The 25,443-nt window shown below is 40.8% G+C and overlaps 3 protein-coding genes across 4 annotated transcripts in view; 1 reads left to right on the top strand and 2 right to left on the bottom strand.

Annotated features, from left to right (window-relative positions):
• Window positions 1-314: 314 nt before the first annotated feature.
• Window positions 315-1,397, bottom strand: LOC126615382 (uncharacterized). The gene has a single exon (XM_050283204.1). The coding sequence runs from the start codon at window positions 1,395-1,397 to the stop codon at window positions 315-317; it is 1,083 nt and encodes a 360-aa protein (XP_050139161.1).
• A 7,126-nt stretch (window positions 1,398-8,523) lies between these two features.
• Window positions 8,524-25,443, bottom strand: part of LOC126616107 (uncharacterized) — a 63,625-nt gene continuing 46,705 nt past the window's right edge. Inside the window, exons 1-2 of one of the 2 annotated variants that reach the window (XM_050284106.1) lie at window positions 10,914-12,907; window positions 8,524-10,216 (exon numbers count right to left, since the gene is read on the bottom strand). In XM_050284106.1, the coding sequence (XP_050140063.1) occupies window positions 8,524-9,198 (675 nt within the window). In that variant the 5' untranslated portion in view covers window positions 9,199-10,216; window positions 10,914-12,907. Of the gene's footprint in view, window positions 10,217-10,913; window positions 12,908-25,443 lie in introns of those variants that run through there. The other variant, XM_050284107.1, reaches the window with a different exon arrangement.
• LOC126616082 (receptor-like protein 2) lies at window positions 19,010-21,953 on the top strand. Its single transcript, XM_050284082.1, has 2 exons — window positions 19,010-21,234; window positions 21,740-21,953. The coding sequence occupies exons 1-2, from the start codon at window positions 19,010-19,012 to the stop codon at window positions 21,951-21,953; spliced, it is 2,439 nt and encodes an 812-aa protein (XP_050140039.1).

Here is a 25,443-nt window from a genome sequence, read left to right as displayed (position 1 = left end):
GGGATGTCCTTTTGATGCGAGCGAATTAGAGCGAGAAAATCGAACACAAAATTTCAGATGTACACTATCAGACCAAAAATAAAGTTGTAGAACAAAAATTTTAAAATCTTTTTAATGTAACAGTTTTTTTTTTTTTTTTTGTCAAACTATCAATCATCATCTAAAAACATGTTTCATAATTTTCATTTAAAAGTCTAACAACATAATTTGTCAGACGGGTTTACACTAAACTAAAAGTAGTATAAGTCACACGTTTAACCCAAGAAAAAGAGTCCCATAACTTATCAGAGCATCGAGGAAGAAAATTGTTAATATTATATGAATTGACTAATCTCCTTAGTTTTCATAGGAGTAATAATTTTCCGCTTCGCCCCTAGGGTAATGTTCACATTCACCTCCCTTGTACGCTTTCTCGGCCTCCCTGCACTCCCCACCTGACCCGCCTCCCCGTTGTCTCTCCCTCTCTTCCCGCTACCCGCCCCAGCCGCTGAGGTTTCCGGCCTCTTAGGTGGCCTCCCAACCCCTCTTCTTCCCCTCCCATTGCTCTCCTGACTCCTTCTTCCCCCTCCCCTCCCTCCTCCGCTTTCCGTTGAACTCCGCGTCACCCTCTCCTTCCTCTCAACCTCCGGCTTCCTCCTTACCCTCGTCGGCTTCTTCTGCTTCTTCTTCTCGTCCTCGCTCTCCTCGCTATCCTCCTCGGTACCATCCGAATTCTCCTTCTTCACTTCAGTACTCGAAGTCTGCTTCATTCGCTTCAAGAACCTCGCCGCACCTTGCTTCTTCCTTCCGTTTTCTTTCTTCTCCTTCTCCGCTTTCAACGCGTCCAAACCGTCATGTGAACTGAGTTCATTGACACCATACTCATGCGGCTTCGTCGGCTTCGATGCATTCCTGCTCCTCGTGCTCGCGCCTCTCCACCCGGCTCTTTCTTGCGTCCTCCGTTTCTTAACCCCCTTGTCCTGAACCTTCACAAATGCAGCACCATCCGCCTTCTTCACATTCGCCGCCTTCGCTTTCTCTTCGATCTTATCTCCCTTCCGATTCTTCGCATCAGAGAGTGCATTGACAGAACCAAGTTTTCCACACACAGCAATGGAAGATTTGGTGGGTTTCTCAGAGCCATGGGACTCGATCTTCGGAGCTTTGGTTTCGATCTTGGGCACGTTCGATTTTTCAGTTTCGGTTTCGGTTGCGGATTGTGGTTTCGGGAGCTGGTCGTTCATTTCCTTTAGCACAATGGAGCGGAGCTCTTGAGCTGCGTTGTGCTCTAGTGAGTTCTTGCGGAAGAAGACGACGGCGTTGTTGAAAAGGAGGAGGAGGTCACGGAAGAACAAGCGGATGCAATCCTCTGTGTACACACCTTTGTTAAGCTTGGATTGAATCATATGTAGGTCCATGTGTTGCCGAATCAAACTTTTGTACCTTTCTGATTCCTGCACAAAAATTTTAGGCTTTTGTTATTAATATTTAGCACTCATAACTTTTTTACTAGAAACCAAAAAAACATCACAAATGCTAGAAATTATTTTTGCGGACCAAATCACTGTTTAAGATGATTTTAAACTGCGAGATATATTTAGTAAATAAAAGCATAAATTTGAAATTTTAATCTCATTTAACGGTCATATAATGATAACAAGCATCATCAAGTGGTGAGCAAAAATAAGTCTTAAATTATTACTTTATATTAATAATAAAGAAAGGGGTGTGCTATCCACACATCCTTTGATAATTTATGTCCGTTGATCTTCTTCAATTCATCTGATCCAACGGCCGAAAATTAAAAATGTGTGTGTGAAGTAAAATAGGATGTGTGAATATCACACCCCTAAAGAAAATATGGTAATGCACTGTGTAACGTCTAACCTACCTACTCTTACTACATGGATTGCACATTTTGCTTTTTACGTAACCTCCATCTTCTATTGTATTTACATACATAACATGAATGTGCTACACTTATTATTTATTTGAACCACTTTTTTATAAAGGTAAAGCTCACCGACACATGCGAGTCTCATCTCTATTAGAAAGATTGTATAAATAATATTACAAATAGATGGTAAGAATAGTATTTTTTGTATAAGTTATATACGAGTGAAGTAGATTGATGCTTCCCTAACAACTACATTTATGTCCTAAATGTTTATGAAAGAGACAAATTAGAGCACTTTCTAAAATAAAAGACCACCATTTAGTCCTTTGCATGGCACGAGTAATGTCATACGAAGTTTTGTATTAACAATACAAAAACATTTATTATTAACACAGAATATTACTGTAGCAGTGAATTTATGTCAGACAAGTTGTTCTAGTCCTAAACTCCAAGTGAAAGATCATGGGCTTGCTACTTAGTATTACCAATAAAGGTAATGAAAAATATAAAATAAATGTAATGGAAAAATATAAATAACTTCGGAAATTGAGATTAAAAAATAGAGCAATTTAAAAAAAAAGCTAATAAACAAGCTTAAAAAACTAACACGTCCAATAAGTGTCCAACACCCCCTGCCACACGCCCTCATTATTGGTACTTCGTAACGCTTCCTTTGGGTTGGACTATTGGATGGATTTAATAATCTCTTAAAGCTGGGTTTGGTCAATTGATCAGCTTATAATCTCCTAAACATTCAAGTTTGATTTTTGTTTTTTTTATAAAATTAAGGCTATGATATAACAGTACATATCACTTAGCAATACAAATTTTATGTAAGATCTAAAACCGTCATGAAAATTTTGTTAAACTTTTATATACATGATATAGCCGTTGAGTTTTCAAACTACTTAGAGGTACATATCATTAATAAAATAGAGTAGCTTAGACTATACTTGTCAAAAAAATAATAATAATCATCTTCTAAATCCTAACTTTAAAGAAATTTTCTGTGCTGAAATACAGCCCAGTTCTAAATGTGGTTAGAAATTTTTTTGTCAAGTATCCACTATTTGTATTAAAACATTTAATGTATTTAGCCGTATTCTTGTCACACCTAAAAATTTTTCACAATTTTAAACTGCGTACAGTACCCCACCACCTAAGGCGTATGGTTGTAACCCAACCCTTCATCAAAACCTTGACCATAGTTTTTTTTTTTTTTTCTTTGGTTAAAAAAAAAATCTTGACCAAGTTTTTGTCCTAATACTTTAATTTCCACCCTTTTAATACATTAACACATCCCAAAATTATTTTTCTCACACCCTTTTAATTTTTTAATATTTTCTATTAAGTGTTAGTGGTGTGTCAAAAAATATTAAAAAATAAAAAGATTTGCAAAATATAAGTTAAGGTGTGTGCAAATATAACCCCTTTTTTATAAAAACCCTTTCGAAAATCATATACTCGTGTATAGGTTGAATCTAATAGGGGTGGGTTCGGTTCATTTCGGTTCGGTTTTTGGCCGAAACCGAAAACCAAACCGAAGTTACTGTTCGGTTCGGTTTTTCTTCGGTTTTTTTCGGTTTCGGTTTTTTCCGGTTCGGTTCGGTTTTTTCCATTTTTTTTTAAATATGGATATTGGTAAATTAGCCCAAAAGGGGACTGCCAAATTAGCCCAAAAGACCCAACAAATAGTAAAGGCCCAGGCCATAAAATACAAACAAGAAAATAAAAAATAAAACTGGGCTTCCACTGAAGCACCCGCCGTCGAGCATCCCTACTAGCACAAACCCTCGCCACCAACCAACCGACGCCTCGCCGATTGCAACATCCAGCCATGAGCACCTGTTCGAACACAGCCAAACAAACGAGAACCAAGGGTTTTAATAAAGAGTAAAGACCCAAAAACCAAAGATCTTTACCACATAGACAAATCCAATAACAACATCAGCCAATTTTCGTTCAAAAATTCATCAATTAACCTCGAAAATAAACAATTGGGACTCGTTGGTTTATTCGGATACAAAAGTATGAAATGAACTAATACTAATCTTCCATAAGAACAAGCAAAGTAAAAGTGAATGCATAAGCAAATTTCAGAAAAAACAAAGCAAAAATAGAACCAAACCTGCACTGCCTGCAAGACTCACTTCACCGTGTCATCCAGCGTGCGTCGCGTGCTGATGAGCACGCCTCTCTCCTCCGACATCCGTTCCTGGTGCATAAGGAAGACGAGGTCCAGGTGGTTTGCGGGCCCTTCAAGAGCCGTGAGGGCAAGGTCGTCTAGGTTCACCGCCGCAAATGGGTCATCCACATCGAGTGAATCACCCGCGAGAAGGTCAATGGCTCCACTGTGGGAGAGAGAAAGGCTGAGAATTTGACGATGGGAGAGAGAGGGGCTGAGAATTCGCCGATGGGAGAGAGAGAGACTGAGAAGACAGAACTAGGAATAGATGAAATGGGAGAGTAAATGGGGCGGCTAGGGTTTTTGTGTTTGGAAATCTTATAATGAATTAAAGATCCAAAATCAGTATAAATATTATACTAGTACGATTGTAGCAACAGAAAGCCTGTTGTCAAGTTGGCTGAAACAAACACTCTTAACTAAGAGGTAAGGAGTTCGAAACACCTTGCCTCTAGGTTTTGAGTATTTATATATGATTTATATAATTAATATATATTAAATAATTATATAAATCGGTTCGGTTCGGTCCGGTCCGGTTTTTGGACCATCAAAACCAAAACCGAACCAACCTATTTCGGTTCGGTTTGGTTCACTTAGTTCGGTTCGGTTTTTTTCGGTTTTCGGTTTTTTGAACCCACCCCTAGAATCTAAAGGTCCACTCACTGCTACGTTCTTGAATCGTGACCGTCTTGTTGTGTCTAGCCTCGAAATCAGTCTCTCTTATATTAAATCACTATATTCATCATTATTAATACAAATGGTTAATATAAATAATCCACCATTAATTTTTTGAAATCTAACAGTCACAAAACTCCCAACATGCTCACAAAGAAGTTTGGGAACTTGTCCTAATATAATACGTTGAACCCATCTCACGAATGTGGCCCACCACAATTATTTCTTCTTTTCTATTTTCTTGTAACTCCGCCTATGTCTTAAACTCCGCCTATGTCTTACATGGCCGGTCCCAAGCCCGGATAAAGGAGGAGGGGGAGGGCGTCAGGTAGTCGACAGCCGGCACTCCATGATCACGTCGAATCCTTATGAAAATCAATCCAGAACAAAATCGCGCTAAAGCTAGGGCGTCACCCGTAAGTGGCGCGCTGTGTGGCCTGAGCACAGTGATAAGTGAGCAAGGGTCGCTGTATCTCCATCGGCACCCGGATGCAGTGTTAAATGAGCAAGGGGGCCATAGAAACTTCTTTTCGAACGACTCCACTCAAAGTTGTTTGGGAGCATATGCTCCTATCAACTTTACCCGGGACACACAAAAGAAGTACTTTGATCCTATTAGACGGGGGAGGGTGAAGAAGCTAGGACAGAAGGGTAGAGTTCAAGAGAGCAAAATGCGTTTAGGAACGTGGAATATAGGAACCTTAACGGGAAAATCTATGGAAGTAGTGGAAGTTATGGTGAGGAGAAGGATAAATATTATGTGCCTACAAGAAACTAAGTGGGTTGGTAGTAAGGCAAAGGATCTAGAAAACTCAGGGTTTAAACTTTGGTATTCGGGCACAAATAGAACGAGAAACGGTGTTGGCATCATCGTGGACAAGACCTTGGTACAAGATGTTGTAGATGTCAAGAGGGTAGGAGATAGAATCATGGCAATCAAGATTGTAATAGGACAAGAACTTATCAATGTGATTAGTGCGTACGCACCTCAAGTAGGGTTGGATACGAGTTCGAAGGAGAAATTTTGGGAAGATCTTGGAGACTTGGTGCAAGGAATTGCTCAGACGGAGAAGTTATTTATAGGAGGAGATTTAAATGGACACGTGGGCAGGGAGACAGGCAACTATGGAGGTTTTCATGGTGGCCATGGTTTTGGGGAGAGAAATGAGGATGGGGAAGCTATCTTGGATTTTGCAATGGCATATGATCTCTTCTTAGCCAACACCTTCTTTAAGAAGAGAGAAGAACATGTGATCACCTACAAGAGTGGGTCGTCAAAAACACAAATAGATTTTCTTCTAATGAGGAAAGGGGATCGTATAACTTGTAAGGATTGCAAAGTTATACCAGGAGAGAGCGTGGCTAATCAACATCGCTTGTTGGTGATGGATGTACATATCAAAAGAGTAAGACAAAAGAACAAGACTTGGAAGTGCCCAAGGACTAGATGGTGGAATCTAAAAGAAGAAAAACAAGCAATTTTCAAAGAGAAGGTAATCACCCAATGTGTGTGGGATAGAGAGGGGGAAGCTAGCCAAATGTGGGATTCCATGGCTAGTTGTATCCGAAAAGTAGCAAAAGAGGTATTAGGAGAGTCCAAGGGCTTTGCCCCACACCAAAAGGAATCTTGGTGGTGGAATGAGGAGGTACAAACAAAGGTGAAGGCTAAGAAGGAATGTTGTAAAGCCTTATACAAGGAGAGGACTGATGAAAATGGTGAAAGGTATAGAAAAGCGAAGCAAGAGGCGAAGAAAGCTGTCAGAGAAGCTAAGTTAGCGGCTTACGACGATATGTATAAACGACTAGATACCAAAGAAGGAGAGTTGGATATCTATAAACTATCTAGAGCAAGGGAAAAGAAGACAAGGGACCTAAACCAAGTGAGGTGCATCAAGGATGAGGATGGAAAGGTTCTTGCTACAGAGAACGCGGTTAAAGACAGATGGAGAGGTTATTTTCATAATCTTTTCAATGAAGGACATGAAATGAGTGCTTCTTTAGGGGAGTTGAGTAACTCAGAAGAGTGTAGAAACTACTCCTTTTATCGTCGAATCCGGAAGGAAGAAGTGGTTGTAGCTTTGAAGAAGATGAAGCATAAAAAAGCAATAGGCCCAGACGATATACCAATCGAAGTGTGGAAACTTTTGGGAGAGACAGGTATAACATGGCTCACTGACCTTTTCAATAGGATTTTGAAAACGAAGAAGATGCCAAATGAGTGGCGAATGAGCACTTTGGTGCCTATCTACAAGAATAAGGGCGACGTACAAAATTGCATGAACTATAGGGGTATTAAGCTAATGAGTCATACAATGAAGCTCTGGGAGAGAGTCATTGAGCATAGATTGAGGCAAGAGACACGGGTTTCGGACAACCAATTCGGGTTCATGCCAGGGCGCTCAACCATGGAGGCAATCTATCTCTTACGAAGATTGATGGAAAGATATAGAGATGGGAAAAAGGATTTACACATGGTCTTTATAGATTTGGAAAAAGCGTATGATAGGGTCCCAAGAGACATTCTTTGGAGGATTTTAGAGAAGAAAGGAGTACGAGTAGCATATATCCAAGCTATAAAGGATATGTATGAAGGAGCAAAGACTGCCGTAAGAACTCATGAAGGACAAACCGAAAGCTTTCCCATAACTGTAGGATTACATCAAGGCTCATCCTTAAGTCCTTACCTTTTTGTGTTGGTAATGGATGAGTTAACACGACATATTCAAGATGATATTCCTTGGTGTATGCTTTTCGCAGACGATATAGTGTTGATAGATGAAACTCAGGAAGGGGTAAATGCAAAGCTTAACCTTTGGAGAGAAGTGTTGGAATCTAAAGGTCTTCGCCTAAGCCGATCAAAGACAGAATATATGGAGTGCAAGTTCAGTGCAAATGGAGGCCAAAACGAGTTAGGGGTGAGGATCGGAGATCAAGAAATACCAAAGAGCGACCGTTTTCGTTACCTAGGATCTATCTTGCAAAAGAACGGAGAATTAGATGGAGATCTCAACCATAGAATACAAGCTGGATGGATGAAGTGGAAGAGTGCATCCGGCGTGTTGTGTGACCGCCGTATGCCACTGAAGCTCAAGGGAAAATTTTATAGGACGGCAATAAGGCCGGCGATGCTGTATGGCACAGAATGTTGGGCGGTGAAACATCAACACGTACACAAAATGGGTGTAGCGGAGATGAGGATGCTTCGTTGGATGTGTGGGCACACGAGAAAGGATAAGATTAGGAATGAGGATATCCGGGGTAAAGTAGGAGTAGCCGAAATTGAAGGAAAGATGAGAGAAAATCGGTTACGGTGGTTTGGACATGTGCAAAGAAGGCCTACTGACGTTCCGATTAGAAGATGCGACTATGGGACAGAGGTTCAGGGCCGAAGGGGTAGAGGAAGACCTAGGAAAACTTTGGAAGAGACTCTAAGAAAAGACTTAGAGTACTTGGATCTAACGAAGGACATGACACAGGATCGAGCACAATGGCGTTCTAAGATTCATATAGCCGATCCCACTCAGTGACTTGGATTTTCCAAGTCTCCAACCGAGAAGTTTTCCTCATTCGGGAAATTAAGAGAACACTACCCCAACCTACATGCTCCACTCAGAAAGCTTCAACATACAAGCTTTAACAAAAGAAAATTCAAAGAACTTAGCGAAGAAGGCTTTGGTGTATTTAACACAATACGTTGAAATGAAGGAAAGCTTATTTATTGATATCCCCGATAAGCTACAAATATGTACATATACATGAGTCAAAATAAGCACACAAGAGGGAGCCTTCACAAAGGTTGCTTAGGAGAAGTCTCAGCAGTCGGTAGAGCCCCAGAAAGAGAAGGCACCGGAGGGGTATCATTTGGAGCCTCAGTACTGGACAGAACCCTAGAAGGAGGAGGCATCAGAGGTTGATCATTTGGAGCTTCATTACGCGGTACAGCCCCAGAAGACGAAGGCAATAAATGCCTTTGGAACAAACCCACAAATCTCTGATGATCAAGTAAAACCTGACCATCAGTTTCCTTCATCTGGTCAAGCTTCCTCTTCATGTTTGTAGCATAGTCATGTGCGAGCCGGTGCAACTGTTTATTCTCATGCTTGAGCCCTCTAATCTCCTGTTTGAGACTCATCACTTCAGCCGCCAATGATTCAACTTGGCGGGTTCGAGCAAATAGGCGTTGGGCCATATTAGACACAGAACCTGCACACTGAACACTGAGAGCCAGCGAATCCTTAACAGCTAACTCATCAGACCGTTTGGAAAGTAGTCTGTTATCTTTGGGAGTGAGAAGGTTCCTGGCCACCACCGCAGCGGTCATATCATTCTTCATCACGGAATCCCCAACGGTAAGAGGACCAGTAGGGGAGACGAAGGATGGGCGCCATATGTTGTCTGGAGAAGGCGGGGCTGCCTCTTCAACAAGGTTCAAGTCAAAACGACGGTCGGAGGGGCCAGACATTTTCAAAGGTGTTGAAGAGAGAAGAGGTCGGACAAATCAAGATCTTAGAAGTGCAAGAATGAAGCTTCTACTGGTGGAGATTTAAGTGTGCTTTGGAACTTAATGCCAGCCCCTATAAAAATCTGCACTCGACGAAGCTTCAGAAATCGAAGAGGCGCCTGCTCAGAAATCGAAGAGGCGTTTGCTTTCTCAAAAGCTGGGCTGCTTAGAGATCACGAGGGTTGATCTCAGAAATCGAAGAGGCGTTTGCTTTCTCAAAAGTTGGGCTGCTCAAAGACCACGAAGGCCAATCTCAAAAATCGAAGAGGCGCTCGCTTTCTCAAAAGCTGGGCTCCCTAGAGACCACGAGGGCCGATATCAGAAATCGAAGAGGCACCTACTTTTCCAACCTTTTCCAGCCTTGTCAGCACCTGTCACACGCACACTCAGTTTTGCGGAAATTATGGGCATTCTGTCAAAGACTTCTGGGGAAGTAGAAAACACATGAATCTTACTGTTCAATCACCCACTTCCTACACGCAACAATAGCTCATGGGTACCACAGATAACTTTGCCAAAGTTCTCTGCCAAAGTTGAGCACGTGAAGCTTGCAGCTCTCACTACATCGCTCTGACCAAGAAGGGTAAAAGAATAGCAAAGAAACAGCACTAACAAAGTTTAGACCCATAAATTTTGAAGGTCTAGCTACCATATTATTACCCACAAGGGTAAAGGAACAGTACCACTGCTGGATAATTGGAAAGTCCCTGTGTGTCAACCTCTGTGCTTCGTGGCAAGGTAGACTAGCAAACATGCCCAACCTTTACTCACATTCGAGAAAACACTCCCAATAAGATTGCTTGCTCCAAAATCGAAGAGGCACCGTCCTCCGAATCTCGAGAGCCAGACTCCCAACATGACTACTTTCTTAAAAATCGAAGAGAGGGTAAATGAACAGTACCATTGCTGGATAATTGGAAAGTCCCTGTGTGTCAACCTCTGTGCTTCGTGGCAAGGTAGACTAGCAAACATGCCCAACCTTTACTCACATTCGAGAAAACACTCCCAACAAGATTGCTTGCTCCAAAATCGAAGAGGCACCGCCCTCCGAATCTCGAGAGCCAGACTCCCAACATGATTACTTTCTCAAAAATCGAAGAGACACTGCTCCCCGAATCTCGAGAGCCAGACCCCCAGCATGATTGCTTTCTCAAAAATCGATGAGGCATCGTTCTCCGAATCAATCGAAGAGGCGCTCGCTTTCTCAAAAGCTGGGCTGCTCAGAGACCACGAGGGCCGATCTCAGAAATCGAAGAGGCACCTACTTTTCTAGCCTTGTCAACACCTGTCACACGCACACTCAGCTTTGCAGAAATTATGGGCATTCTGTCGAAGACTTCTGTTGAAGTAGAAAGCACATGAATCTTACTGTTCAATCACCCACTTCCCACACGCAACAATAGCTCATGGGTACCACAAATAACTTTGCCAAAGTTCTCTGCCAAAGTTGAGCACGTGAAGCTTGCAGCTCCCACTACATCGCTCTGACCAAGAAAGGTAAAAGAATAGCAAAGAAACAGCACTAACAAAAGTTTAGACACATAAATTTTGAAGGTCTAGCTACCATATTATTACCCACAACTGTAAAGGAACAGTACCACTGCTGGATAATTGGAAAGTCCCGGTGTGTCAACCTCTGTGCTTCGTGGCAAGGTAGACTAGCAAACATGCCCAACCTTTACTCACATTCGAGAAAACACTCCCAATAAGATTGCTTGCTCCAAAATCGAAGAGGCACCGTCCTCCGAATCTCGAGAGCCAGACTCCCAACATGACTACTTTCTCAAAATCGAAGAGAGGGTAAAGGAACAGTACCATTGCTGGATAATTGGAAAGTCCCTGTGTGTCAACCTTTGTGCTTCGTGGCAAGGTAGACTAGCAAACATGCCCAACCTTTACTCACATTCGAGACAACACTCCCAACAAGATTGCTTGCTCCAAAATCGAAGAGGCACCACCCTCCGAATCTCGAGAGCCAGACTCCCAACATGATTACTTCCTCAAAAATCGAAGAGACACTGCTCTCCGAATCTCGAGAGTCATACCCCCAGCATGATTGCTTTCTCAAAAATCGAAGAGGCATCGTTCTCCGAATCTCGAGAGCCAGATACCACAGACCACTTTTTCAAAGTGCTCTGACAGAGTTAAAACATGTGAAACTGGCAGCTCCCACTACCGTGCTATGACCAAGCAGGGTAAAGGAATAGCATTACTACTTGTTGTTAGGGAGACTCCTATATATGTCGACCTCCATCCCCAACGGACAGGCAGACCTGCAAAAATGCTCAACCCTTCATCATATCTGAGAGGGCACTCCCAACGAAGCCTTTCGAAATATTCAGCTTTCTTTCCCCCCGATAATACCTCTGCAAACAAGCTATACTAGAGCAAGAATATCTCATATCATCAGGGTTAAAAGCAAGAGTATCCCATATCATGCTTTTTCCCTGTCTTTTCTTTTGGCCTTGTTTTTACCTGCAAGACAAGGAGAAAGAGAGCAATTAGTCAGCACTTGGAATCAAGCTTCCAGCCAGGAACTGACTGCCTGGAACCCCTTACCTGATTACTTACCTGGCATTGCTCTCGAGTACTCATCTTCAACATCTTATGTTTCCAGGGAAGATTCCGCATCTGCTTGAGGAACAGATAGGGCAAGTGCGAAGGATACAAGGAAGCATGTGGAGACAAGCGTAACAGCACACGTGCCGATACATTCATTACTCTGTCAAAAGCAAAAGTATCCCATATCAGCAGGGTGGAACGTACTCTAGATTTGATGGACTTGTTTTGACCCTCAAATTCTTCAGTCGGCCTTATACTCTGGAGGAAACCAGAAAACCCTCCAGCTCAGTTCAAGAATAAGCCTGTGGAAAGTTACTTCTTCAAAAGCAAAAGTATCTCATATCATCTCTTCTCATTTTTCTTCTCTTTATCCTTCATGCTGCTGCAAGATGGGGAGAAGGTGAACAATCAGTCGGAGCTCTGATTGCTTACCTTGTCTGTCACCTCTTTCAGCAGACCCCCTAGCTCGGCGACTTGGGGGACTCCTACTACATGGTTTGTATCGCGCTTGACCAAGCCTGAAACTACAAGTAAGCTTCAAGTGAAATTGATACATTACCTTGTGCATCTCCACCAGTTAAAGATACCACCCCTGGATGGAGGAAGAGTACTTCCAGAGAAGATGCCACATCTACCTATGAGACAGATAAGGCAAGTCAAGACGACACCACACTCCGATACTTAGAAGTTTCGTGATTACGAGATCATTCTCCCACAATATTTCCTAATGTCATTTGTACTAAATCATTCACTTGTACTCACTAAATGAGAGCTTGAACCTATGTACTTGTGTAAACCCTTCACAATTAATGAGAACTCTTCTATTCCGTGGACGTAGCCAATCTGGGTGAACCACGTACATCTTGTGTTTGCTTTCCTATCTCTATCCATTTATATACTTATCCACACTAATGACTGGAGCAATCTAGCGAAGATCACAAAAAGCGATCGTTTTCGCTACCTAGGATCTATCTTGCAAGAGAACGGAGAATTAGATGGAGATCTCAACCATAGAATACGAGCTGGATGGAAAGAGTGCATCCGGCGTGTTGTGTGACCGTCGTAGGCCACTGAAGCTCAAGGGAAAATTTTATAGGACGGCAATAAGGCTAGCGATGTTGTATGGCACAGAATGTTGGGTGGTGAAGCATCAACACGTACACAAAATGGGTGTAGCGGAGATGAGGATGCTTCGTGGGATGTGTGGGCACACGAGAAAGGATAAGATTGGGAATGAGGATATCCGAGGTAAAGTAGGAGTAGCCGAAATTGTAGGAAAGATGAGAGAAAATCGGCTCCGGTGATTTTGAACATGTGCAAAGAAGGCCGACTGACGCTCCGGTTAGAAGATGTGACTACGGGACAGAGGTTCAGGGCCGAAGGGGTAGAGGAAGACCTAGGACAACTTTGGAAGAGACTCTAAGAAAAGACTTAGAGTACTTGGATCTAACGGAGGACATGACACAAAACCGAGCGCAATGGCGTTCTAGGATTCATATAGCCGACCCCACTTAGTGGGAAAAGGCTTTGTTGTTGTTGTTGTTGTTGTTGTTCTATTTTCTTGTTCGAGGGCTAATTTCTTGTTTAATTGACAAGCTGAAGTGTAAGGAGGACTTAAATTTTAGGCAAATGGACAAAGTAATAATTTAATTCAATTAATTACTTTGCTTCATTTGAGATTGCAAACATCAGTGCAGAACACGTTTTCTTCCAAGTGTGAATTATGGAAGTGCATTTGAGTCATAGTCAAAAGTGCTGAAGCCCAATCAACATGGTGTTAATCCTTATTGGTGTAGGTGTAGGCAGTGGTGAAGTCAGGATTTGTGAGGAGGAGTTGTAGCTTCTCATGACTGAAAAAAGATAAGGTTCCAATTTCAAAATCAACTATGTCTTACTCTGTTTATGGAGGGTTTCGTTTTTGTTTGGACTTTAGACTTTTGAATTTCAAATTCAACTATCTATCACAAATTCTAATATTTCATTTCATTAATGAAGTTTTATTTTCAACAAAAAAACAAAAAAAACCACAAAATTGAAACTAAGAAAAGGGTCCTGATTCGATTCGATACTACTCATCAAAAATTCAAAACCTAGTGTAAGTTGGGTTTTCGCGTCTTCTAGTTTGAATGGGTTGAAACTTGAAAGCCGGAGTTGTTGAACGAATCCCAACAAGAGCAGAAGCTGAAAATTGCAGAGCTTTAACTTTCGCAAGAAAAGGCTGTTCAGGAAATGGGTTGCAGTGGCACCTTAATCCTGCAAATTGGCCACTGGAAACATGAAAACAATCTGGAAATACGCAAAAGAAAACGGTTCACCTTTTTTTTTTTTTTTTATCAAACAGTGAAGTTTAAATTGCAATTATCTTGTTAACGTACGCAGCACTTCCATCGTAACACGATATTATACACAACACCTCCGTTGTAGTACGATATTATCCGCTTTGGACCCCAACCACGCCCTCACGGTTTTGTTTTTAGTAACTTACACGAGAACTTCCCAATGGGTCATCCATCATGGGATCTAACAATCCACCTCCCTTAAGGCCCAACGTCCTTGTCGGCACACTTGCACCGAACGGCAGAGTGGCTCTGATACCAAATTGTCACATTCCGACCTGGGCTCCACCACATCACGGGCCCCGCCTCCACCGTAGCACGATATTGTCCGCTTTGGGCCCCGATCACGCGCCTCATGGTTTTGTTTCTGAGAACTCACACGAGAACTTCCCAGTGGGTCACCCATCCTGGGATTGCTCTGGGATCTAACAATCCACCCCCCTTAGGGGCCCAACGTCCTCGTCGGCACACTTGCACCGAACGGCAGAGTGGCTCTGATAATTCTTTCATATCCCAGTCCCGGCTTCGCCGTAGCATGATATTGTCTACTTTGGACCTCGACCACGCTCTCACGGTTTTGTTTCTGAGAACTCACACGAGAACTTCCCAGTAGGTCACCCATCATGGGATTGCTCTTGCACGATCTCACTTAACTTTGGAGTTCCTATGGAACCCGAAGCCAGTGAGCTCCTAAAAGGCCTCGTGCTATATAGAGATGGGCACGTTTATTTAAGGCATAAAGGATCCACTCCCCTGAGGGATATAAGATCGAACATACTCTTAACTTGAAAGATGTTCTTTCTTTTGAGATATTAATAATTAAGAAGGGAAGTCATACTAGTAATTTAAATGTTAAAAAACATATTTAGCATTCAATACTTCTGCAGGGGATAGAAAAAAGGAAAAATGATCCTCGCCACAACCTTTTCCGTGGGATTCGAGGAATCTCGTAATCGTGTCCGTTCATCATATATCATACGGTCAAAAATTATTTAAAATTTAAAATTAAATATAAATAGTACCTAAAGGAAATTGACCACACGATTACAGAATTTTCCGAATTCTTAGGAAAATGATCCGACGAGGATCCTTTTCCAGAAAAAAAGGGCGAACGGAAAACTGGGGCAAAAAAAATATATTAAATAGAAGATGGTGGGTCCAAATTAGAAAAAAGGGATAGAAAGAATGCAAAACGACAACATAAAAAAGCAGGGTGCAAAAGCACAACCCTTCTCCTTCATTTTGTTGATTCTGCAACTCAAGCTTTTCGGCGAATAAAACCCAGGGAATGGTGGCTCTTATATCTACTATGTTATCCTAATAATTCACTATAATGTATCCTATCAAGTCCTTCATAGAGCTTCGCCTAGGGTTTAGGGTGGTCCTCTGAGGTTCTTCATAAGCGTTTCTTTGATGTTCGGAGGTCCTAGGACCACCCCGGTCCCTATATAAATCTGCCCCTGAACGTACGTAGCATGGCACATTCTGGAAGAAATATGTTGCTTTTCCAATGTAACAGTTTCTTCTGTTAAATTTTTTGGCAAACAAATGTCTTGGTTTACATTTGATGATGGCTTGAGGTAATGAGGAAGTTGAGGTTACATCATGCAAGGTCACTTCTTTCATCAATGTGAGACTTATTCTCAACACGTCTCCTCATGTATGACGAATTTTCAAGCCTAATAAGTGGACAACACAACGGGGTGACGTAGAGCACGTGCGACCGTTTGACTTCACATGTGGGACAACTTGCTCTGATATCATAAAGAAGTTGAGGTTCTACCATAAAATCAAATGACAATACTGAAAGTAGCCCAACATACTTATAAATAAAATCATACAAAGTCCCTCTTCCCATTAACGTGAAATTTATTCACAATAGGTACTACCGTTTTTCCTACACTGCATGAGTGTAACTGTAACATATTATAAAGCATCTTACCCAGCAAAAAAGATAAACAAAATGCTCCATTAGTTTACCTCGATCATGACTTAAGTCAACCATTGAGTCCATTCTGATAACTGATAAGAGAAGGAAAATTAAACTTAGGTAGGTGGCATGTGATATCAGTGCAGTTTCAAAGCATTCTCCATTTTGATTATTATAGATTTGTAATTTCAAAGTCTAGACAAAGAAAAAAATATAGTCGTGAAATAAGTTGACGGATTATAGGTCTACGTCATGCTACATTATGTAATTAATACGTGTAACTGTATTATTTCTTTTTATACAAGAGATATTCAAATTTTAAAGAAGAAAATCGAGTAAGTAACATTTCCTTTCATGTAACAGTACTTGCACGTTCTTAAATCAAGAAAAATTCACTAAATAGTATATTTATATTCTAATAGTATCTTTCTTTGTTTTGTGATTTTGAAGAATGTACCCATGTGTGTATATGCACACACACACACCAGGGCCGGCCCAGGCCCAGTGCAAGCAGGGCGACCGTCCAGGGCCCAAAAAAATTAGGGGCATCAAAATTATTAGGGCGGTATATTTATATATGTTTTTATAAGAGTATAAATTTATAAAATTTGGTTCAAAGACATAGAAATTTAACTAGAAGTGGTGGTTTGTCATTTGAAAATAATGAGAAGGTCTTGGGTTCAAAACACCATGTGTGCTTATTTACTCTCCATTTTTAACAAATTTCTTTTTATAAGAGTATAAATTTATAAAATTTGGTTAAATGATCAAGAAATTTAATTAGAAACAATGATTTTTATTGTTTAAAATTAACAAGAGGTTCTAAGTTTGAAATGCTATGTGCATGTTTATTCTTTTCAATTTTTAAAAATTTTTGTTTGGTTGTTAATTTATTTTTAGTTACTATCTATTAGCTATGTGGGTTGTTATTTTTAAATATTCGTTTTAATTCAAGTCTAATCTTCAACAAAGAGTAATACGTAGACCAAATTTGCAAATTATAAGACGTGTCATCAAAATGTTTAATTTAGTGCCCATTCATTAATAATACATATCAATTAAAGACTCGAGAACATCATTATTTTTTAGTACCATATTGACAAGGTTAGTAAATAAGAAAAAAAAAACACCTCACGATTTATTCAAAAACACATTCAAAGTTCAGATGGAAAACAAAACTCATCATCTATCTACTTGTAAGCCCGAAGTTTTTTTGTTTCCCTCTCTCAATACAAAATAAATTAGTCTTTCTGTGTTTCTAAATTATTGAATTTGAAGTGTTTTTCTAAGTATAATTTTATCGATGTCTTATGTGTGAAAATAAATAATTTTCTTACATGAAGTTAGGACACTTTTTTTGACGTCGCCCCGGGCCTCAAAAATCTATGGACCGGCCCTGATACACACAATAGTATATTTATAATATTTTTAATCCCACAAATTATGATTTTTTTATTTAAAATCTCATTAATATAAACAACTATAATTTTCAATTTTTAATTTAAAAAATATAGTAACATATATAGAAATAAATTATCACATTAATTTCAGGGACTTCAATAAAAAAATTATCACATTAATTTCAAGGACTTCGATCAAAAATTGAAAATCAACAAGGTTTTAGTCCAAAAATATTCATAGCTTAGGACTGCATCCAAAGTCTCTCTATATTTAACCATACAACTATCATATTTAGTTGAATTTCCTTAACTTGATTGCATCTAAAAATTGTCAAAGTGATTAAAAGTGCTTCTACTTCATACTCAAAGCACTTTTAAAAGCACGAGCGAAAAGTCAGTGTAAGCCTTCGGATTAGGATCATCTCCTGAGCTATGGGTGAGGATCTACCTGAGCAAGCCTATTGGACCGTTGAAATTTTATCCAACTGTTACAATTATTATAACTTTTAGAGGAACCTCCTGTTTATAACCGTTAAATAAAATTTCAACGATCCGATGAGCTTACTCAGGAAGATTCTCACTCTTAACTCAGGAGATGATCCTGATCCGTAAACCTTCTATTACGTTGCTGCCAACCCATGATTAGACCCTCCATTGTTAGTGACGTCCCATATCACTAGTCTCTATAAAGCAAAGACTGAGAAATTCAGACAATGAGCACAAGAATTCAAACCATTGCCTAATTACATTCTTCCCCTTGTTAATTTAATCAACATGCAAAATTATTTAATTCCCTGTAAGTGGGACTCTTTGAAGTCTTTTGTTTGTTGTTTACTACTAAAGTCAAAATCAAACGAAACCAAATCTCTTCAAATCCATAGATTAACACATAAAAGAATCTTTACCTTGAAGATGGAAAGAGATCCTCTTCGGATCCTTTATTTCTAATCCACTAAATTAGGGAAATTCATTTTAAATGGGCCCTTGTTTGTAGCCGTTAGATCAAATTTCAATAGTCATGATCCTCTGATTTGGTAGATTAGGAGGGATCCTTTGTAGTCGTTAGATCAAATTTCAATTGTCCAGATCCCCTGATTTGGTAGATTAGGAGAAAGGAATTCGAAGATGATCCCTTCCCTCAAAGATATTGAGAAATTGCAGACAAATATTATATATTGATTTATTGAAAAGCTTGCAAGTTGCAACTTAACAAATTTCATATGTTCCAAAAGATGTATATACTGCACAAAATGGTGCACATTTGACTTATGGCTCGTTTGGATATGCTTTTAAAATGAGTGAAAACGCTTTTAGAGAAAATATTTTTAGATTTCAAAAACACTTTTAATGCTTTCTGCTTCTTCCAGGAAGCACTTTAGGTGCTTTTTTAGAATTTACTTGCATTTTTACTAAGGATTAGTTATAAAAATATTTTCACTAAAATCACTTTCAGTCATCTTAAAAGGATATCCAAACGAGCCATTGTATGTTTACGTCTATATGCGTATTATATATAAACAAACCTGTGAGAATCCTAACCTAAGATGGATCATTCAATCTCTCATGGCTTCCTTTTCTTCCTCTTCTTCCTCATATTCAATTCCATTATATCTACCAATGATGCTTGCGATCCAAGCGAACGCAGCGCTCTCACCACCTTCTCTCGCTCTCTGTCTTCTCCTCCATTGAACTGGACTACTGATTCAGTTGATTGTTGCCAGTGGGAAGGCATCACTCGTAATCAGGACCTTTGGATCACGCGATTGCAGTTACCATCCAAAGGCCTCAATGGGGGTATTATTTCTCCCGCATCACTTGGAAATCTCACCCATCTCACACACCTCAATCTCTCCCACAACTCACTTTATGGTTCACTCGAAGCCAGATTCTTCTTGTCCTTGAATCGCCTTGAGATCCTCGATTTGAGCTATAACCTTCTCTCTGGAGAGCTCTCACTTTCTCAGCTTCCAAGTATTGTACAGATTGTTGACTTGTCCAGCAATCACTTCCATGGAGAAATTCCATCCTTATTCTTCGGACATGCTTCGAATATGACTAGTTTCAACGTCACGAACAACAGCTTCTCGGGGTCCATCCCGTCCTCTATTTGTCTTCATTTGTCTCCCTCGATTAGACTATTCGATTTCTCCCTCAATGGATTCAGTGGCAATATTTCTCGCGGACTAGGTGCGTGTTCCAAACTACAGGTGTTTCGAGCTGGTTACAACAACCTCTCGGGACTACTTCCAGATGACATCTACAATGCTACCACACTTCAAGAAATTGCGTTGCCTCGCAATTCGCTACACGGTGCCATAAGCGAAAGAATTGTCAACCTCACCAACCTTGCATTCCTTGACCTCCAGTCCAACGGATTGAGCGGTTTTCTCCCTGTAAACATTGGTAAGCTGTCCAAATTACAACACATGTTCCTTCAATTTAACAGTCTAAAAGGCTCTCTGTCCCCATCCTTGATGAACTGCACAAACCTTATCAAACTGAATCTCGGAATCAACCTTTTTGAAGGAAACATCTCCACCCTTAATTTCTCCAATCTTACTAAACTAACAATACTTGATCTTGGCCATAACAACTTCACCGGTTTCTTGCCAACAACCCTTTACTCATGCAAGTCCCTGAAAGCAATTCGAGTGAGCAAAAACAATCTAGAGGGACAGATACAACCCGAGATTCTTTCACTGAAATCCTTGTCCTTCCTCTCCCTCAGCTACAGCCAATTGACAAACATCACGGGGGCAATGAGGATACTAATGCGATGCAAAAGTCTCCAGGTACTCATCCTTTCGACAACTTTTTATGGAGAGAAAATTCCAAGTGATGAAGCAATGGCTAATTTCGACGGGTTCCAAAATCTTCAAATGCTAGATTTGAGTAACTGTCAGCTCAACGGCGAAATACCTCAATGGTTATCGAAGCTCAAGAAGCTAGGGATCTTGATTCTGAATTTTAACAGAATCACTGGGTCGATTCCTAGTTGGTTGGGGGCTCTTCCAAGGCTCTTTGTTTTAGGATTGGGAGCCAATCGAATTTCGGGTGAATTTCCAAAGGAACTCTGTACACTTCCCATGTTGTTATCCGAAGGAACTTCTCCTCAAGCAGACGATGATGTTCTCGAACTGCCTATCTACACCTCAACCAACAGAACATTTATGCAGTACAAGTTGTCTTACTTTCCTCGTGTGATCGACGTGAAGAACAACAGCATTAGTGGGAGAATTCCCATTGAGATAGGCCAGCTGCAGCTGATACAAAAGCTGGATCTTAACATGAACAACTTTTTGGGCGAAATCCCGGAGCAAATATCCAACCTCAAGAACTTGGAGGAATTACACCTTTCCATGAACCATTTTTCCGGAAAAATCCCATTGTCATTGGCAAGCCTTAGTTTCTTGAAATCTTTCAATGTCTCGTACAATAGTCTTGAAGGATCAATACCGACCGGCACACAGCTTCAAAGCTTCAACGCCTCTGCATTCGAAGGGAACCCAAAACTTTGCGGCCCCCCACTTCCTAATGAGTGCTTGTCAAGTAATGGGAATGATGGAGAGAATAAGAACAGCCAGGATTTGGACGACGATGAGGATCAAAGTCTATGGATTGGGTTATCCGTTGTGCTCGGTTTCGTTGTAGGGTTCTTGGGATTCTGCTGCCCGTTGCTTCTCAAGAGGACATGGAGATACGCATATTTCCAGCTCCTAGACAATGTTCAATTCAAGCTCTATATGATGCAGAGAAAATTTAGAAGAAGGTAAGAGTGTTATACACTTTTTTTTAAAAAATTTATTTATCAAGTTTTATTCATTTTCCTTGTTTTGCTGATGTAAGTCATGTGAGATTTTGAAATGTAATCGGGAATTTATTTTCGCATTGTGCGTCACCATTCATTTGATGAGTGAGACAAAGACCGAAATATTCCTTGATTACTTCCAAATTTTTCTTGATTTGGTGATGTAGAACTATTGAGATTCTTATATGTAACTAGGGATATATTCACATCTATGTGTGCAACTTCTTGACTCATAAATATCATGACTGAGATAGATACTGAATATATCTCTAGTCACACCCAAATTTTCCTTGACAAGATTTTGACATGTAACTGGAGGTCTTTGTATCTCATTAATCAGATGATGACTAATAAAAAAAAGCGGAAAATATCCCCAGTTATGCCTAATTTTTTCTCAATCTATCTTCTTTTTTATTATGCTTAATTACTTTTTTCACCTTTGTTCTACTTGATTAATTAAACATAGGATGAAGATTAACAAGCAACTCCAAGACCAAGTCCAAGTCTCAAACCAAAGGGGAGAAGTTGAAAGCAGCAGTCATTGGCACACTGAGAGTGACAGTAAAAATTGCACAGAAGATGGAAGCCTCAGTAATTCTTTCATGGTCGATCACAAACAGGACTGCTCTACCTCCGTCTTCAGTGATCCAATCAAAGAAGAAATACATAGTATCAGCTGAGCTGCTCTTTTATTTTATCTTTTATTTCCGCTTAGGGATGTCGTTCTTTTGATACGACCAGAGCGAGAAAATCAAACACAAAATTTCAGATGTGCATTATTAGACCAAAAATAAAGTTGTAGAACAGAATTTTTAAAATCTTTTTAATGTAACAAATTTTTTTTTTTTTTTTGCCAAACTATCAATCATCATCTCAAAACATATTTGAATAATTCTCATTTGAAAGTTTGATAACGATAATATGTCAGACGAATGTACACTAAATTAAATGTAGTATAAGTCACACGTTTAACCCAAAAAAAAAGAGTCCATAACTTATCAGACCATCGAGCAAGGAAATTGTTAATATTATATGATTTGACTAATCTCCTTAGTTTTCATACGAGTAATAATTTTTGTCTGGCCCCTTAGGGTAACGTTTTCTCTTGCCTTGTCGAGCAGAAAAGCGTCAACTTCCGACTAGATCCATGAACAAATGTGCATTCACGGTTGGGCCACACACACACATTTTCTCTTTCTCAATACTCTATTTATTTTGTATTATCTTTTAACTTCTTCATTTGTTTTCGTGGGTTTTGGGCCCAGCTTCTTTCCCATTGCAGCAAAAAACCAAGAACAATAAAAGATCCTCACCGATGATGCTACTCATCAGGATCTGTATATGCAAAAGGATATTGCCCCAAAACATTCTACAAGTTCACAACGTATCTATCTCTGTCTCTCCCTATCCCTCTCTAGTAATTCTTTTCACCTCTTGGGTAAAAAGGTTTAAATAAAAAAGGACTGTAAAAACCTAGCATTAGCAACAAAACAAGACCAGAAATTAACCCAAACCACCGCACAAAAAATAATTTACAGCTCACAACAATGGCCACATTCTGACATTCACCTCCTTGTACGCTTTCTCGGCCTCCCTGCACTCCCCACCTGATCCGCCTCCCCGTTGTCTCTCCCTCTCTTCCTGCTCCCCGCCCCAGCCGCTGAAGTTTCCGGCAACTTCGGTGGCCTCCCAACCCCTCTTCTTCCCCTCCCAATGCTCTCCTGACTCCTTCCCTCCCTCCTCCGCTTTCCGTTGAACTCCGCGTCACCCTCTCCTTCCTCTCACCCGCCGGCCTCCTCCTACCCCTCATCGGCTTCTTCATCTTCTCGTCCTCGCTCTCCTCGCTATCATCCTCGGTACCTTCCGAATTCTCCTTCTTCACTTCGAGGTCTGCTTCATTCGCTTCAAGAACCTTGCCGCGCCTTTCTTCTTCCTCACGTTTTCTTTCTTCTCCTTCCCCACTTTCAACGCGTCTAAACCGTCATGTGAACTGAGTTCATTGACACCATACTCATGCGGCTTCGTCGGCTTTGCTGCATTCCTGCCCCTCGTGCTCGTGCCTCTCCGCCCGCCTCTTTCTTGCGTCCTCCGTTTCCTAATCCCCTTGTCCTCAACCTTCACAAATGCAGCACCATCCGCCTTCTTCACATTCGCCGCCTTCGCCTTCTCTTCGATCTTATCTCCCTTCCGATTCTTCGCACCGCCTTCGGATAGTGCATTGACAGAACCAAGTTTTCCACACACAACAATGGAAGACTTGGTGGGTTTCTCAAAGCCATGGGGCTCGATCTTTGGAGCTTTCGTTTCGATCTTGGGCACGTTCGATTTTTCGGTTTGGGTTTACAACAATGATTAGCAACTAAAATTGGTCCACAAATTAATAAAAAAGGAAAAATGAAGTGAAAATCTGAACACTAATAGCAAATATATACATGACGGTTCCATAAATTTTATCTTGGGTAGGCAACATGAAAAACTTGCCAACATATTTTGTAGAACATATATCCTTAAACATTAGAACATACTACTATACTTGATAATCTTCTCAATTTCATACCTAAAATGTCGAGTTAGATCATAAAATTTCAGGATAGGATGACCATGAAAATACTATTACTGTGGAAGAGATGACATAAGGAAACAACAACGGGGCAAGGGAGCAAGACGTCGTCGTTTAGTCTTAGGGTGTTAAAAAAAAAAGTCCATTCTCCTTCCTCCCGTAGCTTCTGCTTTGCCTCAAGCAGCTTTCTAGTCATTCTTTCTGGATGGGCAAACTGAGTTCCGGTCAAGGGGTTTTCCGGCGTCTGATGGCCACAAAACATGTTAACAGAGTGATAGCATAACTGACAGTGAGTGAGTGAGTTTTGGGTTTGCTGAAGATTGAAACGATGTGGAGGAATTTGGTGGTGAAATTGATCTGGATGAGCAGATAGGGATTTGGGTTTGGAAGCATCTGGAGAAATCTGACGGCGAAATTTCTTGTCTTGATGGTGTGAACATTTAGATGAGCTTTGTTTTTGTTTCGTTTCGAATTGGAGTAAAAAGCAAGCGGTGCAGACTGCAGAGGAAGGAAGCGGTGGAGGAGAGAAATCTCGCTAGCACACCACGTGTGCAACATGGCTTTTCGTCTTTTTACTGTAGCAGCATGAAAAATAGGAAGGAAAGGACCAATTGCTTAGGAACAGTGTTTTTTCCATTGCAATTTAGTATATATAATTGCAATTCAATTTTTAGTTGAGGGACCATAGCTACATGTTTTGATGAGTTGAGGGACCAATGATAATGGATTCTTAGTTAAGAGACTATTGCTCCAATTGAGTTCAAATTATGTAAGATCCCACATCGCCCAGGGAAGTGATCCTTATATATATATTCTCATCTCTACCTAGCACGAGGTCTTTTGGGAGCTTACTGGCTTCGGGTTCCATTGGAACTCCGAAGTTAAGCAAAAAGAAGGCCAAAGCACTCCTAGGATGAGTGACCAATTGGGAAGTTGCTCGTGAGTTTCCAAAAACAAAATCGTAAAGGCGTAGCACTCCTAGGATGGGTGACCCACTGGGAAGTTACTCGTGAGTTTCCAAAAACAAAATCGTAACGACGTAGTCGAGGCCCAAAACGGACAATATCGTGCTACGGTGATGGAGCGAGCCTGGGATGTGGTGGACCCCGAGTCGGGATGTCACAGATTGGTATCAAAGCCTAACCCTGGCAGTGGTGTGCCGACAAGGACGTCGAGCCCCTAAGGGGGTGGATTGTAAGATCCCACATCGTCCAGATGAGTAATCTTTATATGTATATTCTCATCTCTACCTAGCATGAGGCATTTTGGAAGAGAGCACTCCCATGATGGATGACCCACTGAGAAGTTCTCGTTTGAGTTTCCAAAAATAAAACCGTGAGGGCATAGTCGGGGCCTAAAGTGGACAATATCGTGCTACGGTAGTGAAGCGAGCCCGAGATGTGGTAGACCCCGGACCATGATGTGACAAATTAAAGGACCATAATTACAATTTACTCTTTTCCGCATTTTGCTGGAGACAATCACTAGACCACGAACGAGGATGGAGAAAACGGCACTATGACGAAATGGCTGAAGGTCGGGCAGTTGATGGTTCAAATGGCAACAAAATGACCAGAGACGGCTGATTTGCTTCCGAAGATCAACGTTTT

The sequence above is a fragment of the Malus sylvestris genome, chromosome 3 (genome assembly GCF_916048215.2).
Source record: "Malus sylvestris chromosome 3, drMalSylv7.2, whole genome shotgun sequence".
In the NCBI taxonomy this organism is placed as follows: domain Eukaryota; kingdom Viridiplantae; phylum Streptophyta; class Magnoliopsida; order Rosales; family Rosaceae; genus Malus; species Malus sylvestris.
Note: the sequence above shows the minus strand (reverse complement) of the source record. Positions and strands in the feature narration are given on the sequence as shown.